Genomic DNA, 13600 nt, shown 5'->3' on the forward strand with positions numbered 1-13600 from the left:
GTATCTCCTTAGGCAAGATTTTTTTTTTCAAAATTTCTTCTCCAGAAATTATATTCCACTTAGTCACCACATTGATTTTTCATGTTTCTTAGTAAATTAATTCATTAATTTAATTGGCACAGTGTAGAAAACAGAGCTGTGAAATGAAAGCTGTTCAAGCAAAACTATAGGCTGTGCTTGGTTACTACAGAAAGTGCCCTTATGTAGGCATTTTAAATTCAGCTGGTACTGTGATATGTACAATATTAAAAAGAGTGCTAAGCACTTTCAGCACCCACTGACATCAATGGGAGTTGAAGTCACTCACTACCTTGCAGGTTCTAGTCCCTAAATACAGATGATCTTTTATGAATATGTAATCTCTTATATAATAGCAAATGCTTTTCAAGCCTCCAGTTACTAGGTTCATACCCCTCCATTACCAAGCTGTATTTCAGGTTTCAGCACATCTCATGAACGTAAGTAACAGGCAGTCTGGAACTCCCCCATCTCCAGTATATTTTTTAAAAAGCTAAAATAAACATGTATAAATAGCCCTTTTTTTTTAGATAGACTTTAACAATCTCATCATGCCATATCAGGGAGATATCAGTGTGAGCTAATACACAATATTACAATGCTTCCTGTTTCACAATCAGTCTGACTAGGTTAATTGAATATCAGCTGAATTCCTTTCCTTAAACTCACATCTTCTCCTCTTTTAATGTACACATCGATACTGATGTGCATCCTGAAGGTTTTCCCTCCACTCTCAATAAATATTTTTACCTGAAGAAGTGAGAGCAGCTTGTGATCTTAGGTAGTCTCCAGAGTTTCACTGACACCTTCTGATTGCCATGAACACTTTCTGGAGAATGTTTCTGTGGATGTAGCCCCTTTGCAGACAGTCTGTTTGCAGACATGGTCTATATTCAATTGAGTTCCCTTACGCTAGCTGCTTGCTGGCTTCATTATGTTGGAACTGGTAGGATAGTTGCTTCCAGAAAAAGAATTATATTGAACAGCAGGGTTTGAGTTGGCACATTGTGTTGATAGTGTCAAAAAAGGGAAACTGTACTCTTGTGGTATTCTCTTGTGGTTTCCATTTTAAAATGAATTTCTCTTTGCTCTGGCCTTCTACTGCTGTAATACAAAATAATTATAATCTTAATAATTAATATTTTCACATTGGTTTCAGAAACAGTAGATGCTAATCTTATGTATCCTAGCTGTCCTGCTCTCTCTTAAAATACAGCCCCAAGGCCCCAAAAGTCGGCAGGGGTGGCTCAGGCAGATATAATACCAGAAGCTTCTTTTAGCTGACTAGATTTTAAATGCTCAAGTCCAATATATGAAACCCTTCCCCTTTCCTAGGCTTCATAACCTGAGCTCCAGCTTGAACCTCAACTTCAAAGCAATGTTTAGAGTGCTAGTGTGAGCCCTGATAACCCTGAGTCTCTTGATCTGCTCTGAGAGGCTCACTCCTGCTAGTAGCTTCAAAACATTGTGTAGAGATACCCTTTGTGCTCTTTTGAAAGCTGACCTCTCTTGTTTAACTCAACAAAGATGTCCTTTTCCTTTTGTCTTCTGTTTTAAGGGTATTTTTACCTTTAAAAGCAGTCTATTTTTCATTCCAATCCCACACTTAAGATAAAATATTGAATGATCCTCAAAGAAGTAATAATTTATCAGATACTCATTGTATGATGTGTTGCTATCAATGTATTTCTGAGCAATTAAATTGCATAGTGGTTCTACAACTTGTGGCCATATCTATTAAAAGTGTGTTCTCTTGACTTACAGAGAGGCAACATAATTTGATTATATTACATATCCTGGGGGGAATTCTGTGACATGCGCAATGCAGAATTTTGCAGAAATTGGCATGCATGCAGAATTTCCTTTTTGCCTCCACAGAAATGTGATGCAGAGATGTTGGCCAACACTGGGGGAAAGGAGAGGGAACTTGAGGGTTCCCAGCCACTGCAGTTCCTAGCATGAGCTCAGGCCAGAAGGGGGCGGCGCCACGCAGGAAACTGTGCAAGCATGGGACTCAGTATCAGTTGTTTCTCTCTCTCTGGATCCCTGGGCTCTGGGGGGAGGGGGAATAGAGGGTGTGAGTGTCAGGGCTGGGGTGGCCTGCAGCTGGGCTCTGGGTGAGAGAAAGTGTGAGTGTCTAGGCTGGGGGAGTGGAGGGGGAAGCCACAGCTGACCTCTGGGGAGTAGGGGATGTGAGTGTCTGGGCTTGGGGGAATGGACCCACAGCTGGCCTCTTGGGGATAGGAGGTGTGAGTGTCTGGGTGGGGGTGGGCATGGCTGGGCTCTGGTGGGGAGGGGTTGAGAGTGTCTGGTCTCCGGCTGGACTCTGAGTGGGAGGGGGCAGCGAAACAGGAAATGGGCTGTCATAGGGGCTTCTTTAGCTCTCTACTCCTGGGAGAATTTTTGTCTGTGTATGTATTATTACAGACACATTTGCTGACAGGTATTTTGGAATAAATTACCAAAATAATTGAAACTGGTATGATTATATAGTGTTATTTTGACAAAAACAGTTTGCAGAATTTTAAAATGTGCGCAGAATTTTTAATATTTTTGGTGCAAAATTCCCTCAGGAGTATATTACACAAGTGCTTCCTGTTTGTACACTTAAAGTGAAGTTTTAGGTGTGAGTCACTTAGGGCTTGAGCCCAACAATGTTGAAGTCAAAGGTGATATTTCCATTGGCTTCAATGGACTTTGAATCAGCTGGTTATAGTGCTGAGCTATTTAATATTGGTAACAATTAGTGTTAAAGTGTCTTACACATGGCAAATTTCTGATAGCAACAGTCAATTTACACATTTCCAGAAAGCTGACCACTTTTTGGTGTTCAGAGAATTCTTAGGGTACGTCTACACTACGGGATTAATCCGATTTTACATAAACCGGTTTAGTAAAACAGATTGTATAAAATCGAGTGCACGCGGCCACACTAAGCACATTAATTCGGCGGTGTGCGTCCACGGTCCGAGGCTAGCATCGATTTCTGGAGCGTTGCACTGTGGGTAGCTATTCCGTAGCTATCCCATAGTTCCCGCAGTCTCCCCCGCCCCTTGGAATTCGGGGTTGAGATCCCAGTGCCTGATGGGGCAAAAATCATTGTCGCGGGTGGTTCTGGGTAAATGTCGTCAGTCACTCCTTCCTCTGGGAAAGCAATGGCAGAGAATCATTTTGTGCCCTTTTTCCCTGGATTACCCTGGCAGACGCCATTAGCATGGCAACCACGGAGCCTGTTTTGCCTTTTGTCACTGTCACCGTATGTGTACTAGATGCCGCTGACAGAGGCAATTCAGCAGCGCTACACAGCAGCATTCATTTGCTTTTGCATGATAGCAGAGATGGTTATCAGCCATTCTGTACCATCTACCATGCCATTGTAAATTGGCAATGAGATGACGGTTACCAGTCCTTCTGTGCTGTACCGTCTGCTGCTGTCATAGGTGCCCCTGGCTGAGATCGGCCGGGGGCGCAAAAGACAAAAATGGGAATGACTCCCTGAGTCAATCCCTCCTTTATGGTATCTAAAAATAGAATCAGTCCTGCCTAGAATATGGGGCAAGTGTACTAGAGAACCAGAGAGCACAGCCGCTCTGTGTCAGATCCCGCAGAAATGATGAGCTGCATGCCATTCACAGGGGGTGCCCCTGCAACAACCCCACCTGTTGATTCCCTCCTCCCCCAGCCTTCCTGGGCTACCGTTGCAGTGTCCCCCCACTTGTGTGATGAAGTAATAAGAATGCAGGAATAAGAAACAGTGACTTGTTAGTGAGATAAAATGAGGGGAAGGCAGCCTCCAGCTGCTATGATAGTCCAGGCAGAACAGAATCTTTTCTTTACACATGAAGGGCGGGGGCTGATGGAGCTCAGCCCCCTGTTGCTATGATGAAGATGGTTACCAGCCGTTCTGTACCATCTACTGGGAAGTAGTAGCACTCATGGGCTGATGATGAGGACAGATACCAGTCCTTCTGCACTATACCATCTGCCACAAGGCTGATGATGACGACAGATATCAGCCATATTGTACCATCAGCCACCAAGGAGGGGGGGCGAGGATGCTACATTTCAGTGCCGCAGCATCGCGTCTACCAGCAGCATTCAGTAGACATAGGGTGACATTTAAAAGAGTCAAGAGACTATTTTTTTCCCTTTTCTTTCTGGGGGTGGGTGTGTGTGTGGGGTAAATTGACGAGCTATGCCCTGAGCCACCGCGGACAATGTGTTTGACCCTACAGGCATTGGGAGCTCAGCCAAGAATGCAAATGCTTTTCGGAGACTGCAGGAACTGTGGGATAGCTTGAGTCCTCAGTCCCCCCTCCCTCCCTCCATGAGCGCCCATTTGATTCTTTGGCTTTCCGTTACGCTTATCACGCAGCAGCGTGCTGAGTCCCTGCTGTGCCCTCTGTCTGGAGATTTTTTTAAAATGCTTTGGAATTTCGTCTTCTGTAACGGAGCTCTGATAGAACAGATTTGTCTGCCCATACAGCGATCACATCCGTACGGTCCATGCTGGAGCTCTTTTTGGATTTGGGACTGCATCGCCACCCGTGCAGATCAGAGCTCCACGCTGGGCAAGCAGGAAATGATATTCAAAAGTTCGCGGGGCTTTTCCTGTCTACCTGGCCACTGCATCCGAGTTCTGATTGCTGTCCAGAGCGGTCAGTGGTGCACTGTGGGATACCGCCCGGAGGCCAATACCGTCGATTTGTGGCCACACTAACCCTAATCCGATATGGTAATACCGATATTAGCGCTACTCCTCTCGTTGGGGAGGAGTACAGAAACCGGTTTAAAGAGCCCTTTATATTGATATAAAGGGCCTCTTAGTGTGGACGGGTGTGGCGTTAAATCGGTTTAACGCTCCTAAAACCGGTTTAAACGCGTAGTGTACACCAGGCCTTAGTCATCCACGGTTCTCTCTAACTTCACAGGTTTCAGAGGGGTAGCTGTGTTAATCTGTATCAGCAAAAACAATGAGGAGTCCTTGTGGCACCTTAGAGACTAACAAACAAATTTATTTGGGCATATGCCAAAATAAATTTGTTAGTCTCTAATTTCACAAAGACCCTAAAGGTAAGGGCCAGACACTAGTTTTCACTCATACCAAATAATGGAACCGAGAAGGACTGAAACAAATTTTGACCGAAAGTGGGGGGGAAACATCCCTCTTTTATTTCTAATACAGAAAGCAAGGACTTTCAGAAGGATTCATTGTTGTGGTTATTCACAGATTGCCCAAACAATCTTGTCAGTGCAGTTTTAAAAAACGTTTATTATAATAATGTAAAAGATTATGCATATACATAATATTTTCCTTATAGTTTCAGTAACGTAAATCTAAGTGATGGTGGCATAGATGATATCAAATGATTCAAGGCTATATGGTAGAGAGAAGCTTTACTTATTTTGAAATAATTGATTGCTTCCTGTTTCCTTTCAAACTGGTGTGAGTTCATCTTCTGTGAACTGCGCTTTGTGATACTTGTTCCATGGTTTACAGGTTGAGCCATACTGGCCTTTGTGGTCCTGCTGGGTTCATCCAGGTAATCAGGATTGTTTTTTTGGCCAGCATAGTAACAGAGCATAAAAGATCTCTTTTATGGTATTTCACACTTCAGAAATGCCTAAAACACAATTCTGGTTTTTAGGAAAACCAGTCTCCAACATGTCTTTAATTGTGTTACTCCTACCCGTTTGACAGTATATTTTAATAAGAGTAATGCAGAGTCTGATCCCTGCATGAAAAAAAAAGTTTCTTAAACAAAGAAAACATTTTCCTCTCATTTTTTTTATTTGTAGATTTTCGCTGCTCCTTCTTAATCTGGAGGAATATTATTTTGAACAGCATACAGCTAACCATATTATAAACAAAGATTGCAGAGATGAAAGGTAGAAAACCATTTCTGTTTTGAAAATTATACTGGAGTCATTCAGCTATTGGATCTCAATTTAGTTATGCAAATCTTTTTTTTTCTTTTTCCTTTTCTTTTTAGGAAAATCAGAGGTTCACTAAAAATCTGCTCAAAATCAATTATTTTTGAACCGGATGAGAAAATCCAACCCATTATTAAGGTAAATTGTCCAGTCTGATCATTTGGTAGTAACTTTTAGTTTCTTTTTAAAACGTATGTTTAAAGAAATACATATTTCTATAACTTGCTGCAGATTCCATTGCGAGATTGTATCAGTATAGAAGCACCAGAAGATAATGAAGCAAATAACCCTTTCACCTGGTATGTGAATTTAAGATGTTTAGATACTTCTATTTTTGTTTTTAATAAGTTGAATACTTGTATTTCAAGTACCTTATCTGCATTATAGGTATACACCTGGAGTGATTTCTGTTGTATCCAATCAGGTAAGAAAAACATGTAACAAATTCATGGCTCATAACTAAGAAAAGTTTTGTTTTTTTTCTAGGATTTCTTTAAGTATTTTCAGGAAACAGTATTGGACACAATGAACTAGAAAATTAATATGTGACATTACCGTTCTTAAAATCTTTCATAAATAAGTAAATACAGAAAAAAAACAAATGTTCAAATCAAACTGAGATGAGGTTGACATGTTGAGGGTATCTCTTGAATACATGGTAAGTCAGATACAATAAATTTACCTCCACGCTCAATTGCATATTGCCTAGTAAAGATAATATTTTCAGAAATTAATGCATACAAGAGGATCACTTTTATCATTAAAAACCAAGGGAGGTGTATTTCAACTGTTTGATACTTCTTGTTTTGGTCTTTCTACATATCTTGCAGTCTTTCTGACTCTCCACTACCACCATGGCTTGCTTACATTTGTCTTTTCAAAGTTTCAAGTGGAAAACACTGTTCAAAGATTGGACTCTGTACTGTGTGTGTGCATTTTAGTTTTCAGTAACTGGTCATGAAGTATGGAAGTATTGTTAGAGCATGGAATGTCTTGGATATGGTTAATTCAAATTTGTAAATAATCAACGCTCTAAGCTTCATTTAAAAAAATGGAGCAGATCTAAAGATTTCAAAATTAGAAAGACTTCAACAAAAAATGGGCACACTTTTCATGAAATCTTTTGAGGAAAAAAATTCAACCCATTTTCATGTTGGTTCACTTGTGGATTTTGCACTTGTAATCTTGTTTTTGCCCTAATAAAGAACAAATGGCTACAGTCCAAAATTAATTTGGGCAGGTCACTAGACTGTCTACATGGGAAAGTTGTACTAGTTATACTGATGTAGTTATACCCAGTACAGTTAGGTACTTTTCAGTGTAGAGCTGCTGTGAAAATGGCATTGTGGGTCCATGGCAACAACTTCTATATAAAATGTCCTCTGTTTACAAATTTAAAGATGCCTTTCTAATAACCAGTCCTGCAAACTCAGTCAGGTCCCTAAGAGTGGAGCTATGTTCTTTTCCTTTTTGTACCCACATTCTCCTGTTAAAGTTGTGAAGAACAATACATGTTAGCCCAATCTGTAGTCCAAGGAGGATTCCTCTTACAGTATCTCAAAAACATCTTTTATAATGGAAAGTGTTTGGCAAACTAAACATGGGGTTGTTAGGCGCTACCATCTCCTCCCTATAATCAGGCGTGCTGGAACAATTTTTATGAGGGGGTGCTGATGATGGAAACCAAGTCTTTGGTATTTGTTATTACTACTTCAAGCCAGAGGATGCAGGAACACTCTTAGTTGCAGCACCACTGCCTATAATACTGGTAACGTATTGAAATCCTTGGATGAAAGCTGTGATATAAAAGGGAGGGAATTTTAAAGTGTATAAAATGTGTATAATTGACACTTTCTGATGTCTGTCAGACTCCGTGCAGAGAAACCTTTATTAGTATTTAAGACTTAGACATTATTACATCCATTATGTAATAAGTTGTAGTTACAGCGAATTATAATGGAACAGGTGTACAGTATAATCGCAGACAGGATTACTTTCTCTGTACACTCAAAACTCATTGCCAGTGCATGACTGAATAAGAAGCCTTTTGTTTTGATTGCGAGTAATGGGCAACTGAAAAGCTATTTAATGCCATCATAGCTGCGAAATAAAAGCTGTAATGTGAAGGTCATTAGAGATTATCAAAACAGTATAAAAAAACTAACTACCGCTTTCATTATCTCTGAGGAATAACAAGATGCATTAATAATATATGTTAAGACCTGAAAGTGTCTTTTCTGTTATGCTTGTTTGGAAATGCAGATGCTTTCAACCTTCATGTTCTATTTGCTAATTTAAATTTGGGATATCTATTTGAGAGTTCTCCAAACTGTAAAATATTCATTTAACATGCAGTAATACAAGCTAACTGCAATGTATGTAAATCTTAGGTATTAGGCCACAATCCTGAAATGTGGGCAAACCTCTGTGCCTGCACAGAGCTTGTTGCTAGATCAGAGCTTTCATAGCCATAGTTTGATTATTACCAGAGCACCTAGGAGCTCTAGTCATGGACCAGTACCCCATTGTGGACCAGTACCCCATGCACTAAATCAAAAAAGATGTTTTAAGAAATTAAGCTTCTTGGTTGAGTTGAACACTTGTGCCTTTTGTAGGTGGTGATCATATTGCTGAAGAGCGATAGCTCTCGCTAGCAGAAGTCACTCAAAGCAAAAGAGCAATCCTGCTTCTATCTTGCTTAATAGTAGTTTACTGTCTTTAAAACCAGAAAGTGCTTACAACTTGTTAAACCTGTTCTTACATCAGTTTTAGTCTATCTGTCTATCTGTACCTTTCTTCAGCAGTATTACCAGTGAACCTGCCATGCTAATGACAACTTAAATTCTGGATACAGCTAATTGAGTGAAAGGCATCATAACATACTTTAGTTAAAAACATTTAATATAACTGACTTTATTATTAATATTTGTTTCTATCTTTGGTCTTTTTACATAGCTTAATAAAACAGTGATGTTAACAAGTTGTTTTAACAGTCATAAATCTTTAACTTTTAAAATCTCAACATTTACCATCACTAAATAACTCTGACGACCACATAATTTCCTGCAACTGTGAAAATTTAATTGATAAAAAGTTTAAAAATAAACATTGATATTATCCATCAAAAGTATATATTAAAAAAATTGCATTGTGCCAAGTCTAATGATATAGGATTAGAAAACAAAGCAAAAGCTGCCAAATTTAAGAATGGATACAAGCCCTTATGCTTTAGGGCATAAGCCAACTTCTAAATGAAGAGTTTTATGAATGATGTGGGTGGGTGAGATTCTGTGGCCTGCGTTGTGCAGGAGGTCAGACTAGATGATCATAATGGTCCCTTCTGACCTTAAAGTCTATGAATTTCTCAATGAAGAAATTTTCAAAATGAAGAATTTTTTACAAAAAGGTAGCTCAATAATTGCCCACTTCTCGGTTTCTTGCACCTTACTCTGAAGCATCTGGTACTGGCCACTTTTCGCAACAGGATACCAGACGGGCCATTCCTGGCAATTTCTATGTTCCAGCCCCCTTTGTCACTGTCACTCTCCTCTCGCTTCCACCCCAAGTTAATAGCAGATCTCTCCTCCCTGCTCAGACCTCCACATACACATCATGAGTGCACACACTTTATCCACACATTATCACCAAACAATATAATTCATAGAGAATTTATTGTCTAAGCATATTCTGGCTAAATTATGTTTTATCCTTTTTCAGGCTTTTCTCATTAAAGAACAAAACATTATTGCACCTTATAAAACTGAAAGAGTAAGTAGACATTTTTCATTATGTATAACAATCTAAGGATTTTATATGAATTATGTTCTTGTTCCTGAAAGGTCAAGATTATTTATGTAATCGGCATCTGAGAACAAATGCAAAGTACTCATAATAAGTACTTCTGTGTACTGTATAATAAATGTTGTCTGGGTATTTGCCTTAATGTATGCGTGATGTGTCATCAAAGGTCTAAGGCTGCCATGACTTAGTACTGAAACAAACTTCGAATGCAAATAAAAGCTTTTCAGTTGCTAGGTTAAACTAGATCAAGGAAAGGCAAATGAAAGAAAATGCAGTGCAAAGAAACCAGCTTTTATAAATATGCTGTGAAAGAACATAAGCGCTCAAAGACCAACAAACTTCGTTCTTACCCAAAAGTTACTGAAAAAGAGTGAACAGGCACAAGAATTGTTTAAATTGCTCAAGATATTCTATCTTCCTTAAATAAGAGCAAGATTTCAAGGATAACGCAGCCCACAAATTCCTATTTCTATAATGAACAGCAACATGTCTTGGAAATGCTCTCTTGCTCTCTTCACAACTTTTTTAGGTTTTCTGTGTACTCTTTATTAACTAGATCTCTAGTCATAAAGCATAAGCACTCTTGAAAGTTAGGGGGAAACCGTGAAAATCTTGTTGCACTGCTTTTCCCCTTATTCACCAGCAGTGTGTTGGCAGTACAGACAATAACACCTTATTGACAGGAAAAGGTCCCTGTGACAGGGTGCTCAGCTGGGACTGCTGAGCCAGCCCTCTGTCATGCCAGCTCCAATTAAGAGAGGTAGAAACCTGTGCCTGATTGAAAAGGGGAAACATCTGCCAGCCCAGTTAGCCTAAAACTCCTGCATAAAAGCCTCAGAAGAAGGAAGCCAAGGTGGGGCAGACAGAAAGGGGGAAGCCAGAGAGTGGCAGTAGAGGGATAGCCCCCCTCCCCCTGGTTGCAGAGCTTGAGAAGCCCTTAAGGCTGAAACCTCCAAGCTTTAGATGGTGAGAAGACGGTGGGATTACACGCTGTAAATAAACTGCATCAGTGATTGCTGAAGATCTCTGAGTGGTTTTTGGAACCGAGTAGAGGCAGGAGCAAAGGGGCCCTGCACGCCCTATTACAGTCCTGGACAACAAGAAACCCAGCTGGATTGAGCTTGACAGGAAGAGATTGAGTCCTTGCTCCAGAATTCAAACTTACTGAAGGCTAACTAGTTGGGAGGAACTTTTTCGGTCCAGTTCATGTCAATTATTTTTAGGTACTGGAGCAGATTTTTTTTTCCCTGTCTTGTCCTTGTCATTTCTGTTCCTAATTAATCCTTATTTATGTGAGTAGCAGGGAATCATAACTAACACCATAAAGGGATGCAGCTGTATCGCTGCATGTTAAAACAAGAAACCTAGTGTTTCTTCCATAGCTTCAAGGGTTCACTCGTTCTGCTGTTGCCAAACCGATCTTCACCCTGAATGATTACTAATTCCAGATGCTCATCTGGGTACTTTGCTCTGGTGCTAAATTTAGGTGTATGTGTTTTGAAACTCCACTGATCCTCTCCATTTAGCACCTATGTAGTAACACTCTCTAGCAAATCAGAATATCCTGAGTACTTGTTATCTTTCCATGTGACTGGGGAGATGGACTTTTTCTGAGATCCCTTTTGCCTCTAGTGGCTCTAAATAACCCACAAAACTGTTCTCTAGCTTTAAAGTTTGTAAAGGCCTCTTGATCTCCCAGAGCCACTCCTAGCCATTGAAGAAAAGGTACAATTCCTGAAATGTGCCATAAGGGTCGTCTTATGAGGCTAGCACCAGAAAAATTTTATTGTTCAACCCTCTTTCTCTTCACTCCAATCCCAAGTTCTTTGAGACTTCCTATTTTCTTCGCTATCAAACATTTTATTTTTTTTCCCTTAGTTGGATTGCTTTCTACCTTCTGTGTACTGGGACTGTAAAACCAGATCTCACTAGTTCTTTGAGCCTGAAAAGCAGCTCTTCTGCAAAATAAATCTTTCATTGCATCTACCTATATCCCAATGTCACCAAATACCTCTTAGTATTCATCTTGCCTGATTAGGTTATATATTTAAAAAATCATAGGAGTATATTTGATATACTTTTATACCATATGTAAGGGTTGTCAGAAGATTCTGTGATCTCCTTGCGGTGCTACAATAGAGTGCAGACCTAAATGTAGATAGTTAAAATTGAACCTTGTTTTTAATGTTCAGTGTTTTTTCCATTGTACATATTCTCCTTCCTCATTCAGAGACCTGTACTGCAATTAACCTGTATAGCCTGATCTTCTAAGATGTTGTAGATTAGAAACTTTTTTGTCTAAAAGGTATACAGTAGCACTAAACATATCCTACAATAAAAACGTCAGTCGATAGATAAGCATGTACTGGTTCTAAAGTTACAAATAAATATGTTGATCCTTTGTTTTATGTGTACAAGCATTTAAAAGCTTTTGCTTCTGACTAAGGCTGTCAATTAATTGCAGTTAACTCACGCGATTAACTCAAAAAAATTAATCATGATTAATCGCAGTTTTAATTGCACTGTTAAACAATAGAATACCAATTGAAATTTCATTAAATATTTTTTGTTCTTCTGCATTTCTACATTTTCAAATATATTGATTTCAGTTACAACACAGAATACAAAGTGTACAGCGCTCACTTTATATTTTTATTACAAATATTTGCACTGCAAGAAAGATAAAGAAAAGAAATAGTATTTTTCAGTTCACCTCATACGAATACTGTAGTGCAATCTCTTTATCGTGAAAGTGCAACTTAAAAAAATGTAGATTTTTTTGTTACATAACTGCACTCAAAAAGAAAACAATGTAAAACTTTAGAGCCTACAAGTCCACTCAGTCCTGCTTCTTCTTCAGCCAATTGCTCACACAAACAAGTTTGTTTATATTTACGGGAGATAATACTGCCCACTTCTTATTTACAATAACACCTGAAAGTGAGAACAGGTGTTCGCATGACACTTTTGTAGCCAGCATTGCAAGGTATTGATGTACCAGATATGCTAAACAGTCTCTCAGATGATGACTGAGCACATGTTGTTCATCTTAAAAGAACACTTTCACTGCAGATTTCGCAAAACACAAAGAAGGTACCAATGTGAGATTTCTAAAGATAGCTACAGCACTCAACCCAGGGTTTAAGAATCTGAAGTGCTTTCCAAAATCTGAGAGGGATGAGGTGTGGAGCATGCTTTCAGAAGTCTTAGAAGAGCAACAGTCCGATGCGGAAACTACAGAACCCGAACCACCAAAAAAGAAAATCAACCTTCTGCTGGTGGTATCTGACTCAGATGATGAAAATGAATGTCAGTCCACATTGCTCTCGATTGTTATCAAGCAGAATCTGTCATCAGCATGGATGCATGTCCTATAGAATGGTGGTTGAAGTATGAAGGGACATATGAATCTTTGGTGTATCTACCACGTAAATATCTTGAGATGCCAGCTACAGTGGTGCCATGCAAACACCTGTTCTCACTTTCAGGTGACATTGTGAACAAAAAGCAGGCAGCATTATCTCCTGCAAATGTAAAACAGCTTGTTTTTCTGAGCGATTGGCTGCACAAGAAGTAGGACTGAGTGGACTTGTAGGGTCTAAAGTTTTACATTGTTTTATTTTTGAATGCAGGTTTTTTTGTACATAATTTTACATTTGTAAGTTCAATTTTTATGATAAAGAGATTGCACTACAGTATTTGTATGGGTGAATTGAATACTACATAGCCACCTTGATATAACACCACCCGATATAACACGAATTTGGATATAACACGGTAAAGCAGTGCTCCGAGGGTCGGGGCTGTGCACTCCGGTGGATCGAAGCAAGTTCAGTATAACACGGTT

The 13600-nt window shown here is 39.5% G+C and overlaps 1 protein-coding gene across 1 annotated transcript in view; it reads left to right on the forward strand.

Annotated features, from left to right (window-relative positions):
- NSMAF (neutral sphingomyelinase activation associated factor) overlaps positions 1–13600 on the forward strand; it is a 55544-nt gene that overhangs the window by 9156 nt on the left and 32788 nt on the right. Inside the window, exons 2-6 of the mRNA XM_045006583.1 lie at positions 5818–5907; positions 6012–6090; positions 6184–6251; positions 6340–6376; positions 9670–9720. Coding sequence (XP_044862518.1) covers positions 5818–5907; positions 6012–6090; positions 6184–6251; positions 6340–6376; positions 9670–9720 — 325 coding nt within the window. The remainder of the gene's footprint in view (positions 1–5817; positions 5908–6011; positions 6091–6183; positions 6252–6339; positions 6377–9669; positions 9721–13600) is intronic.

The sequence above is a fragment of the Mauremys mutica genome, chromosome 2, assembly GCF_020497125.1.
Source record: "Mauremys mutica isolate MM-2020 ecotype Southern chromosome 2, ASM2049712v1, whole genome shotgun sequence".
Taxonomy (NCBI): Eukaryota; Metazoa; Chordata; order Testudines; family Geoemydidae; genus Mauremys; species Mauremys mutica.